General features: G+C 37.2%; 1 protein-coding gene across 1 annotated transcript in view; it reads right to left on the bottom strand.

Annotated features, from left to right (window-relative positions):
* The window catches only part of KAT2B (lysine acetyltransferase 2B), a 40,226-nt gene that overhangs the window by 14,779 nt on the left and 13,075 nt on the right, over nucleotides 1-12,372 (bottom strand). The window contains exons 5-9 of the mRNA XM_052692315.1: nucleotides 10,318-10,499; nucleotides 7,522-7,713; nucleotides 5,275-5,381; nucleotides 3,802-3,927; nucleotides 101-237 (exon numbers count right to left, since the gene is read on the bottom strand). Coding sequence (XP_052548275.1) covers nucleotides 101-237; nucleotides 3,802-3,927; nucleotides 5,275-5,381; nucleotides 7,522-7,713; nucleotides 10,318-10,499 — 744 coding nt within the window. The remainder of the gene's footprint in view (nucleotides 1-100; nucleotides 238-3,801; nucleotides 3,928-5,274; nucleotides 5,382-7,521; nucleotides 7,714-10,317; nucleotides 10,500-12,372) is intronic.

Below are 12,372 nucleotides of genomic sequence, written 5' to 3'. Positions count from 1 at the left end.
AGTATAGCACGTTTTGTGGACTCTTGTCTTACTCAGTTCATATGGAACATTTATTAAAAACTGGCCATTTACAGACAGATCAGGTCTATACATTCCTCACCTCTGGCCCAAGCATTGCCGCAGGATCTGTAATTGTTGACATCACTTCATTGATCAACTCAATAGGAATATCTCCTATAACCCTTGGTCTTTTCGAGTCCTCCAGAGAATACGGTTCGTTATTTTTTCTCTTTTCCCCTACAAAACAAAGCCAGGACAAATTTAAAAAGACCAAACTTTCACAAACAGTTTAATCACTATACTCATGAAACCAGCTAAGAGGAAGCAGAGCATGACTGTGAATCAGTTTAAATATTCTCACACATAAGCAGAAGGTTAATCACTTTTGTAATTAATCACTTTCTAATAAGAAGCTAGGATTTGAAGGTTTTTTTTATAGATAGAAAAGAAATTTGAATCTTAAATACTAATATACCAAGTATGAACCTACAAAAAGCCTGAACAGCATCAGCTGTTCAAAAATTGTAAGTGAGGTAAACATAGTGGATGAAGAAGCACTGCAATAAGGAATATATTATCAAGGTAAAGACCTCAAGTTATTTCAGACTCTGTTTCTTTAATCGTGAATGCTGGGTGTAAGACACTGCCTCAGGGACCTAGAACAGAAGTTAACCTCTGAAAAAAAACCCACAAAGTAATCTGGAGCAGTGCTAACAAAACTCAGCCTTACAGCACAGGATACTATCCATCCCCAGTCAACATGGAACATGAGGTTAGGTAACATCTACAAGTCTCCATTTCAGCTCTTTGACCTTCACTTCTTTTTTCTCCAAGATAACAAAAGCACTTAGACTTGGGACATGCTGTCCCTCCAAAAGTAATAGGACAACAATGTCTGACATCAGCTGTTCACAAACTCTGCAAAATTAAAAGTAGAAGAAATTGAAACAAAATAGCAAGATTAGGTGGCAGTGTATCAGAGAAGTACGGTACTTTCCAACAAATACACATGCCAGTATGATAAATAAAGTAACTATGATTTACCCAATCCATTTAAATTGAATGATTAAAAAAAAATTACATTAAGAATCCCTTTCTCAAAGTTCTTAAACTGAGGCCAAATTGTCAGTGAAGTTATGTTGGTACAAAGTACACAGTATGAAATATTCCTTAGTTGATGTAATTATATCACAAATTTATCTTGCACAGTCACAAAAATGCTATCAAAACTGACTTCTTGCTCACTAATATGCATTGCTGCACACACAATATTAAAAATTTTTGCCCTTTCGTGAGACTGCTGTATTTCAATAAAGTATTATTCTTCCACTGCCACCTCAAGAGTAAATACAATATACAACAAGATATTGATAATACTTTGAACCTAACACACGTGTAACATGCACAGTCTAAGAGGAAAAAAAAAAGAGCATTATTTTAACGTTGGTCAGATGTAAAGAGTTAATGTAAAAAATAAGTGGTGGATCCTGAGAAAGTTCCCTCCCTTCTGTCTTGGAAAGCCACAATAATGATTATTATTCCCAAGAATCTTTGTCCCTTTGACTATCACCTTGTCTTTCTCTTCTTACAACTCAGGCCTTAGATCATACTGACGCACATTACAAAGACCAGTTAACACTTCTCCTCTGCTTCCCTTCCTTCCTCTATCAACATTTCCTTTTGCTTTTACTATTTGCTACTCCTGTATTCTATCCCACCTCATTTCTCAGCTATGTTTTTTTAAGTAGTCCTGTACTCTAGCACTTCTGCTATATCTTCAGCTTGTATGTGAAGTATGGGGAATTACACGTATTTTTTATTCCTATAGTGTCAGGGTAAATATACCTCTCCTTGCTCTGTTCCTCTACAAAATCGTAATGAAATTACTCACTTCTCTGTTTACCTCAACACAATCTGTGGTGAAATTCTGTGCTGCTGACCTGGAGGGTAAGTGTTCAATATATATTTTTGGGTAACATACTATTTCATTTTGTGATTCATTGGAATTAAGTATCCATTATAGATTTTTTTCACTCTTACTGTATACCAAACAAGTGCAGTCTGACATGTCATACATATTTGACTTAGAAAATCAATATGAAGTTTCCAAATCAAAATGCACTGTGTTAATTATTAACCATACTACTAACTGTAGACCAACACGTGATATAGCAACTGCAACTAATTAAACAAATTCATGAAGGAAGCTTTTACCAAAGACAGGAATTTCATTCCATAATTACCTTTTTCTTATAGTTTTCTTTTTTTTTTTTTTTTTCCCTAAAGATCTGAGACTGCTTCTTGTCAGAGCCAGGATAGAGAATTTTGACTGTGAATAGCACTTGTCGGTGAGCTACATTTTCGCTTGCTTGTTTGTTTTCACTTTGTTTTGTGAAACAGGAAAATCCACAATAACGCTGAGACCACCAGATAGTTCAGGGCCCAATATTTTACGTATATTGTACAGACTGTCTTGCCACAAATACAGTACTCTAAGTACATGAATATTAAGTTGTTCCTTTTTCAGTTTTTCAGTCCCCTTTTCAGACTTTCAAGCAGCATAATTGTTTGATTAGCAATAGAATTTTATTATTAACCTTAATTCATTGTGGAAATTGTTTATTCGTATTATTTATTTCCTAGTTTTTAAAGTCATTCATATATGAATTAACTTTCCTCCTTATTTCTTATTGTAATTTCTCACAAGCTTTCTGGAAATCTGGGTACATTAGATCATTCAAAATTCTTTTCAAATGTTCACCATTGTCCACCAATGGACATTCATGTGTTTTACAAAATAAATGCCAAGTTTCCACATATCGTGTTACACATATATTAATTCATTCAATTTTTAATCAGTTTATTATTTTCTCTTCTAACCATCTGAAATGGGAATCACAGTTTAAAAGTTTTCTGAATTTTCTTAGAATCCCTTTGAAAGCCAGTTTTGTACCCATGATGTTTCAATTCTATAGTGCTGAAGGCAAATTGAATGATAGCCCAGCTGCACAGCTTCATTAGCTTGTCAATTCCATATTTCTTTTCACACACTGAGAAAATATCATTTTTTCTTGTGACTATTTACTACACATTTTACCACTTTTAAGGTCATCTCTCAACTTGTTTTTCAAAAAGAAGGCTGCAGTTCAGGAGATTCCCTAAGTTCCTCTGCAGACAACATTAACAATTCACTTCTTCAGCTTCCTTGAGGACTTATTTCATATAAGCTTGTGATCACTTCTTTGACTTACAAACTCTTTTGATAGACTCATGATCGAGGTATTTGAAAAATGTTTATGAGGAGAACTTACTCATTCAACATCTTTTTATTTTTCCCAAAATACCTTATTATAATCTGACCTCATTCCGCTATTATGTTTAACCTCGTGTGCGTTTGTTCTTTACTTTATTGCTCATAAGTATGCAATTTCAGTACCTCAAAAGTTTGAAAAAAATAAAAAATAAAAAGCAATGGCCCCTTCTACTCTGCCTTTTCTATTTAAACAAAACATTTTTTTCATCAGTTATGGTACTTCACTACAAGTGAAGTGTTTTTCAATGTCTGTCATATACAGAACTTTTACCATATAAATAGAATTTAAACAAACTGATGGATTCTTTTTTCAAAGACAGTTGCCATATCTTCCAGTTAAATATTACCATAGAGGAGAAAAGCTACGCATGTCTGCGTGTGTCTTTTAGTAAAACCACCTCACTGCAACGTGAAAGCCACGGTCATCGTATACTATAACTACTGTTAACATTAACAGAAGCAAGAAGGTGAGTCTCCATCTTTGTTACCTAAGTTTGGGTCAAGGACTGAGGAAACTTTGCAAGCAGGACTCATATTTCCACTGCTGGGTTGCTCCAGAGATGACGGGCTTGCACAATATGAAACAGATCTTGCAACAGGAGGAGGATTGATAACTGCAATGGTATGAAAAGCACACAAATAAAAATCAGGATACAAAATCCATTACAGTGCTGATCAAACAACTGTCATGACCATGGATTCAGCTTCACTACAACTCACCTAGAAAGTAACATTATCAATATCAACAGAGCAATTGGTGGGCAAGCAGAGATACTAGAGCTTTACCTCAACATATTTTTCCTAAACTTAGTGAGGAACTGTACTACTTCTGGATGACAGCATTAATTACACCTCACTGCAAAAATCTGGCCTTATTATTCTGCAGTGCTGAGCACATATTAAGAAAATTAGCTTTCTTCACATGTCTGCCAAGGTTACTGGCATTCAGCCTCATGAAAAGACTTTTTGCAGGGGCTCATTGAAAAGTAAAAATTCATCATTCAACTTCATCTGTCCACTTTAACAGCATTTAAAGGCTGGTTGGACAAATCAAACTCAAGGAAGGGAGAACTTGTTACACCAGTTAAGAGGTTGAAAGTACTCTTTCAGAAAGTCACAGTCAAACCTCTCTAAATTTAAAAACAAACAAAACCAAACAAGGAAGAAAAAAAAAACCACCGCATGTAAAATCATCCAGCTTTCATTTGTTTCAGGATTTTTGGCAGAAAGGCCAAAATGGGAGGGAGGAGGGGAAATGAGGTGCCAGCTCTCAATCTGGACACCTGCAGTCTTTCTCTCTGCATTCCTTTATCCTGGTGTCATCACCAGCAACAGCTCTTTGGTGCCATTTCCATGCCAAGAATCCAGTGCTTAAGAGCTGCAAATTAAAATGAAGCACTTCAGAAATGTACATGAAAGAATAAATTCTGAGAGCAAGATGATTTTAGAGTTATAATAAATTTGTGCCTAAAGCATAATTTACCAGTTTGTGAATTCAGAAATTAGGAATTTCTAAGAAAAAAAATGTATTTCTCTCACAATGGAATTTTCTCTACTAATCTCAGAAACTAATTATCAGATGAAGTCCTGACATAACAGTTCAATTAACTGATAATCAGCAATTGTTGCAAAATACTGAATTAAATGACTCTAGTCTTCACTTCCTAAAATAATCAAGTGAACCTATAAACTGCAAAAGCAGATTTTAAATGCTGTTGAGCAGAATAGAGAGATAGAGCAAAAGAAAACTATCATCATTGTATTCCTGCAATTTCAAGGGTGACTTACAGACCTCTGAGTTACCTAGGAGAGAAGTGAATAAATCTGGAGAAAGAAAGGAAACAAAGTAAGGAAAAGCTATACAAATGCCAAAAAATCAAGTGCATGTTTGCATACAAAGCAGATGGTAAAATGCTGCCAGGTAGCCAGTGAACTGGCATGGGTCACTAAACCCTGCTTACCTGTCTGGATTCCCAGCTGGCCAGTTCGAGAAGTAGACACCATGAAATCCTGATCCCAAATAGGAGAATTTGGGCTGTACACTTCTTCTTCCAGCATTGACAGAAACCTAGGCACAAAAACAGATGAAATATTAACTTAAAAGAAGAATACAGGATTTTTTTTAGAATAAAGACTTTCTAAGTAAAAAAATAATAACTCTGTAAAAAAACACTGTTGGTCAATCTTCTTCAAATTAATTAATGTGCATACTATCACAAAATGGAGTAGACAATAAATATCTTAATTTAGTAGAGAGATGATGCCTACAACAATTTGTCTGATTATAAGCAATATGTGCCTAACTTGATGGAAAACAAAAACAAAAACAACAAACCAACAGTTAGAATCTAGACCAAAACTAAGCACTAATAAGAAAGCTGAATGTAGGCAGATTATAGGTAGTGATGTTATATAATGATGACAGAATATGTCTACCTACATAAGCCAGTGTTTTGTAGATATATTTGCCTCCTGCATCTCACAGATTCACAAAATCACAGTTTTAGTTATTAACAATAGGAAGACATTTTCATTCCTTTAAGTGTGTTACTGCAACATTTAATTGCATGTTTATGCTTTTATAGTAGTATTTTTCATCTCATTTTGGTACACTTACAGAAACTTTAAACCTTTCTCAATATTACTGCAAGTGAAAGGAACTCCAAAGCAGACTGCCCAGCACTCTTGGTTTCATGTGGCTAATACATCCATTCCCTTTCTGAAGCAAGACAGCTGCTTATCCTATTTTGCACAACAGGAGTTTTCAGACCAGAAGATACCTGACATTCATTTCAGAAGATATCTGACATTCATTTACTCTCTAGAGTCATCTGTATATACAGAAAATGCCCAGCTGAAAGCAACCAGACTGCTGGGTAAGACTTTCATGAACAGGGAAAGGATGTTCAAGATCAAGTCCTGCTGATGTATTTTATACACAGCATGTTTATACCTAAGGACAGCAACATGTGGTGCTGGCTGCTATCCCTACTGCTAATAATGGCTAGAAAGCAACTTCACCACTTGTGACTTCTTACAAGTACAAATGAATATTCAGCAAAGGCTGCATTTCAGGTAGCGCGATTTGCACTCGGCTCCAAGGTGGCTGCTTCCTAGGCTCAGACAGACACGTCACTGCGCCAAAGGAACTCAGAAATCTGCAGTCCTGGACACCTTCCTCAGATATCATTTCTCATTCTTAACTGGGGGCTACTGATCACCCACACTGCGGACAGCACATTTACAGCTGTGTTGCATGACAAATCTCTAACAATATTTCTTTTGAACCACATCCACCTAGTTCTCCTGAGAGCAGTAACACCCTTTGGAGGAGCAGGAGGGAGCCCAGCCCCAGTACAGGACTCCCGCTCCATGCTCTGAGCTGTAGCACTCTGGCATATCTCACTGCATAACATCAGCAGTCAGAGACAAGCGCTTCAGACAAGGCAGCCTGTAGAAAATTTAAAACACTCAGTAAACAGTGATTTTCTTCTCTTATTTCCCCAAATGCAGTGAACATTTAATGTTGTCCAAATAACTTTTCCAGGCTTTGGAAATATAGGGACAGCTTTCCCCTGTGCAAATCTGCTCCTTGTACCAATGTGGTGTTGAATCTTCCTTACACCTACCTCAAGGCCAGATCACAATCCTGTTCTCAGATACACCAAGCACTCCTGTAAAAGTCTGCCCCAGAGACAGTTAACACTCTTCAAAGTATTAAAAGGCACTGTTAATAATACTAGGGACAACAAAACCTATCTCTACCCAGCCTTGGAAAGTTCACGTGGTTTTTCATTCTCTTGAGGACTAACCATCTCTAGCCCCAGACAATAATCTGCAAATCCAACTCTCCTTCTAAAGCGGGTTCCTTACAATAGGTCACAAAGATAGGCATCCAAACAGGTCTTGAGTATCACCAGAGTAGGAGATACCACAGCCTCTCTAGTGCTTCGTCATCCTTACCATAAAGAAGTTCTTCCACATGTTTGTATGGGACTTCCTATGCTTACTTTAGGCCATTGCTCTTTGTCCTATCACACATCACTGAGAAGAGCCTGACCTTATCCATTTGCCTCTCACTTTCCTTTATGTATTCATAAATACTAATCAGATCCCCTCCCAGTTCCCTTTTCCCCAGGTTTAGACATTTCCATGTCAAAGTCACATACAAGTGGTTACCCTCGAGTAATCTCTTTGTGACACCTTACTTAGGGAAATGGGTGAGGATTAGTGTCCGTTTCTCTTGAGGAAGCTTGTCTTTCTCTTGCCTGGCCTGCTCCAGCAGTTGCCGTCTCATTACAGTAAAAACGGAGCGAAGCAAAGTCCTGCCGAAAACCTGCGTGGTTTCATATCGAGGTAGACTGTCACAGAACTGAGGGACATTGCAGTAACAAAGCCACCTGTAAGGATGAAAAAAATCAGATAGCTATCACCATCTAACATATAAATTAATAACTGAAAGCATTAAAAGCACTATCTACATCATTTATAGTACAACTGAGAGCTATATAATTGTATAAATCAGTTCCGCATTAAGTCTGGACAACGTTAAATAGTATTTATATTGTCTGGCTGGCTCTTTTTTTAGAGAACTATCAGCCAAGCCCTCTTAAGTCTCCATATATTCTTTTATTCCATGCTACAGTTTCCACAAGGTGCTCTTGTGATAGACAATACTCACATACCACTAAAATTCATGTTGACATCAAGGATTATGTCAAGTCATTCATGAAGTCACTTGCACCTTCTGCCTGTGACTCCAAAGACTTTATCCTTGGCTTGGTCTATCTTCTCCTCTTTAAACTTCTGCATTTCCCCACATGTACACAAAAGAGGTGACACTTCTAACTAGTTCCACTGGAACACAACTAGATTCCAATCCTGGTATCTCATCAGCTAGCTTATTCGCATTAGCCGTGATTCAATGCTCTCCTTTACAGTAATTTGCTACATAACGAGTCTTGCATGAAGAAGCAAATATTAAAGTGTAGCAAGTCATGTCACTGTTCTTAGAAAAGGCACAGTGTACTGAAGAGGTAAATCGAGAGAACATGGACTTTGCAGGCCAACAGGACTCCAGTGTTTCAACACTGGAGTACAGATGAACAGAGCCAATGGTTAACAGAATTAGATCACAACCATCACAAAAACTCTAACAACGAAAACTGGATATTTGGGTGTTTGCCTGTTTACACCCAAATACCCAGTTTTCGTTGTAAACAGGCTATTCTGGCTTCTGCACTGCTTGTCTCATTCAGATCCAAAGTACAGCCTCCCTCAAAACTCTTCTACCTTAATCAGACAGGGCAACTTTTCAAACGTAAGAGTTGCAAGATTGTTGTTCGATATATTTGTACAAAGACCTCTGCTTCATGTTCATGGCTGATAAAGCACTCCTCTTACAGCACAAGAACACATGTAATACTCTGATAAAGTCACACAGAAATCATTATGCTTTCAAGCAAACTCAGTGACTGTGAAAATTCACATGGTGCACCTTTGGTGCACAAGTGCTCCTCAGCACCCACAGCAGTGCCTCTATTGACAGGGCAGGGCGTAATCCCAGAGGAAGAGAGAAGCTTCTACAGAGAAGCAGGAACTAGATGAAAAGAGGCCCTCATGTCTGAGGAAGCCTTAGGGACTGTGGACAGAAAGCTTTGAGAAACTGTAAGCTACAAAATGATTTACAACACAAGCCATCAATCAGATCCAGTGGTAGCTATTGATTCCTAAAAACATAGACCCCAGTTAACTCTGGCTATGACATATTTATTAAAAATAGAGATATCAAACACAATCTGAAGAGCCCCATCAGTACCTCTTCCAAGAAGGTGTTTGAGGTGACAGGTTTGTACAGGGACACATTTCCAGAGGTACAGATACGATCTGGGCCATATCTGGGCAGACTACTGACTCACTCAAATCACCCATGACACCCTTCTACAGCATAGCTGGCTACTTCATGTCGCAGTGCATGGAAAAAGCTTGATGGGATGACTCTTCATGCTCTTCATGGTAGGTCAAAGACTAACAGATTTGATATAACATCTGCTGGTAAACAATAAAACCCCCTCCAGTTTTGTGGAAGAGGTGTGACTTGGTAGAAGGACAGTGTACAGATCAGCATCCTGCCTCTCAGTCGCAGGGCTTCTCATCTGAATGCACTATCCATAGTACATACTTACACAGGTTTTTGCTCTTCTACTTCAAGAGAATAGGATTTTTGAGAAGAAAGGACATCCAAAAAGAGGAGAGAAGTCCATACTCATCCTCAAACAGAGAAACTGTCTTTGTCCATTCCTTGGAACAGTTGAGCTGACAGCACATTGACTGCTTACAATACTGGTATCTAACTGCTGCCTGCACTGACGTGAGAACTTACTGCCTTTGTCTCTGCGCTAACTGGAAAAGGTACCACACTGTTTTAATGATGAAAGTAAAACTAAAAGCAACTTGGCTTTTTACACTAGCTTTTCTTCCCCCAGTGACTAAGTCATTCTTCAGAATTCTGATGGAGTATTAAAAGGTCAGACAGGAACTGTAATTCTAAGTAATCTGATATCTCTTCACAATTTGGCAATCAAACATTTAAGAATTCTTTTTTAACTGTTCATATCTTCCATGATTTGGTTTCAAACCAGATGCTCTGCAAAGTTTAATACATATATTTAAAGTTGAGTAAGAACTTGCCCTAATTTCTAGTACATGACATAAGGATCTTAAACAAGCCTCTTACAATAACTGGACTGACAACTCTGCAAACATAAGAGTTGCAAAAGAGTTGTTACGTTTAGCTGTTTGCAAACATATAATCCCTTTCTTTGGCTGATAAAGCACCCCTCTCACAACACAATGATGAGTGTACAACTTTGATATGATTTCATTAAAGTCATCAGGTTTTTAATAAGCTCAGTGACAACAGGAATTCTCTCATGGCATACCTTGGAGTACAGGTTCTCTATGTACACGTAAGCAAGATTTGTAACAAGCGAAAATGCCATTACCTGGTATAATTCACTTTATAACCTGCAATATCATCATTGGGTGATCTTAGTCTTCGTTGAGAAGGTGTCTCCAGGTGCCAATAGTTAATGCGGTTCAGAAACATTTTAGCCAATTCCACTATTGTCTGCCTTTCCTTTGAGGGTAAGTGGCTAAATTTGTACTGCACAAAATTATTCACACCCTTGAAAGAGAAGAAAAATGTCTAATTATTTACCCAGAATTTTTGTAGGCGCGACCTTGAACACTTATCACTTTATGTCTATTTACCCTGGAGAAGAAAAAAGATATGGGAAAAAAAATAAGTACCAAAGACCAAGAAGTCCTTTCTGAGTCACATGCCACAAGCTGACTCTTCTGTTCAGAGAGTCAAGTGCATTCAAGTGTTTTTACTCCGTTCCTCTCTAGGACGTGAGTGAGTGGTAGAGAAGGAAAATTCTTTAATTTTTGCTGTTTTCCAAATTAAAAAATAATAATAATCAGAGAACAAAGAAAGATCCACAGTGCTTTCTTCTTTATGTTCATATAGATACAACTTCGATGCTAACCATGCTGCATGATTTATGCATTTTCTCTGCAAACAAAGTATGTATTCTTCATCACCTAAAATAGTACAGTTGGTGCTGTGGGCTTCTATTTAATTTTTTGTCTATTCAGTACATTATTTTTTCAAAAAGTGCCAGTGTTTCACAAGTACAACACTTCAGTGCACTTTATATGCCTGTCTACATTAAAACAAAACAAAAAAGAACCATAAAATAAAATAAAATACAATAAAATAACCAAAGAAACTGGGGGTCGGCCAATTCTTCCAGGTAACTAGCGATAGAACTAGAGGGAATGGCCTCAAGTTGTGACAGGGGAGGTTCAGGGCGGATGTTAGGATATATATATACTCCTACGAAAGAGTGGTAGGGCACTGGAATGGGCTGCCCAGGGAGGTGGGGCAGTCACCAATCCTGCAGGTGTCCAAGAAAAGGTAGATACTGTAGGACATGGTTTAGCAGGAAATATTGGTGTTAGGTGGATGGTGGGATTGGATGATCTTGGAGGTCTTTTCCAACCTTGGTGATTCTATGATTCTATAAATTATTGAGAATAGTTAAAATGCATGACTGTAATTGCCGAAATACATCTATATTGAAAATCAATTATAATTCTGCTACTGAGCTGCTGAACTGCTAAAACAAAAATGTGAAATTATTGGTCTATTTTGAGGAAAAAATATTTTAGAATAAGTTGTGAAAAAGAATTATCCTTTCATCTCTGTGCTTTACCTTCTTAAGCAGAATGAAGTGTGTGAAGGAAAAAAACCCACTATATTACACAAAATCTTTTTAGTAGCATATTTTAGGACCAGGAACGTATGGTTATTACATTTCCTTATTGCTTGTTTATACTAAAACTGAAAAAAAAACTAAGGTAAAGTCTTTCCAAAATTCAGCAATAAAGAACTTTTATTATACTGAAGTACAAAAAGCAATAATTGTAAGGACAGACTTATTATACTAAATAGCCTTCACATTTAAAATGTCTTGTTTAACAATAGAGCAGCCATTCATCCACCAATGGGAACAAATTCAGCTCCTGACTGAGTGAGGTATGTAAGCCTCTACATAGCATCCCTGGAGTTAATGGGCCCATTTGTATGCCAAAAATCCATTCTCAGGAACTTGCTAAAGCAAAATCTGAATTTGTCATATGCTCTTTATCCACTTAGAATTATAAAAGCCTCAGCTATTCTTTGGGGCTGTTTTTTTGTTGTGTGCCCTTTGAAAGAGAAGGCTATGATCTCACTGAACTGGATTGTAACATTTACATTGACTTACTGAAGACAAAAGTCATTTTAATATTGGATTTCAAAACTTTATCAGCACTTTTCATCACACAAGACAGAGAAAGACTAGAACTGCCGCACAAAAAAGTAGTATTTTAAGTTTCATTCTCTAAATCCACAAAAAACCTGTCAGTTTCAGTAAAGCATAAGATGAATGATGAGTGAAGTGAAATAATGTGACTATCATACAAATACTAAAGTAGAAGAAGCTGCAGAAGTC

This window comes from Tympanuchus pallidicinctus, unplaced genomic scaffold, assembly GCF_026119805.1.
Source record: "Tympanuchus pallidicinctus isolate F22 unplaced genomic scaffold, pur_lepc_1.0 scaffold3, whole genome shotgun sequence".
Lineage (NCBI taxonomy): Eukaryota > Metazoa > Chordata > Aves > Galliformes > Phasianidae > Tympanuchus > Tympanuchus pallidicinctus.
The sequence above is the reverse complement of the archived record's forward strand: the minus strand, read 5'-3'. Positions and strand labels throughout refer to the sequence as shown.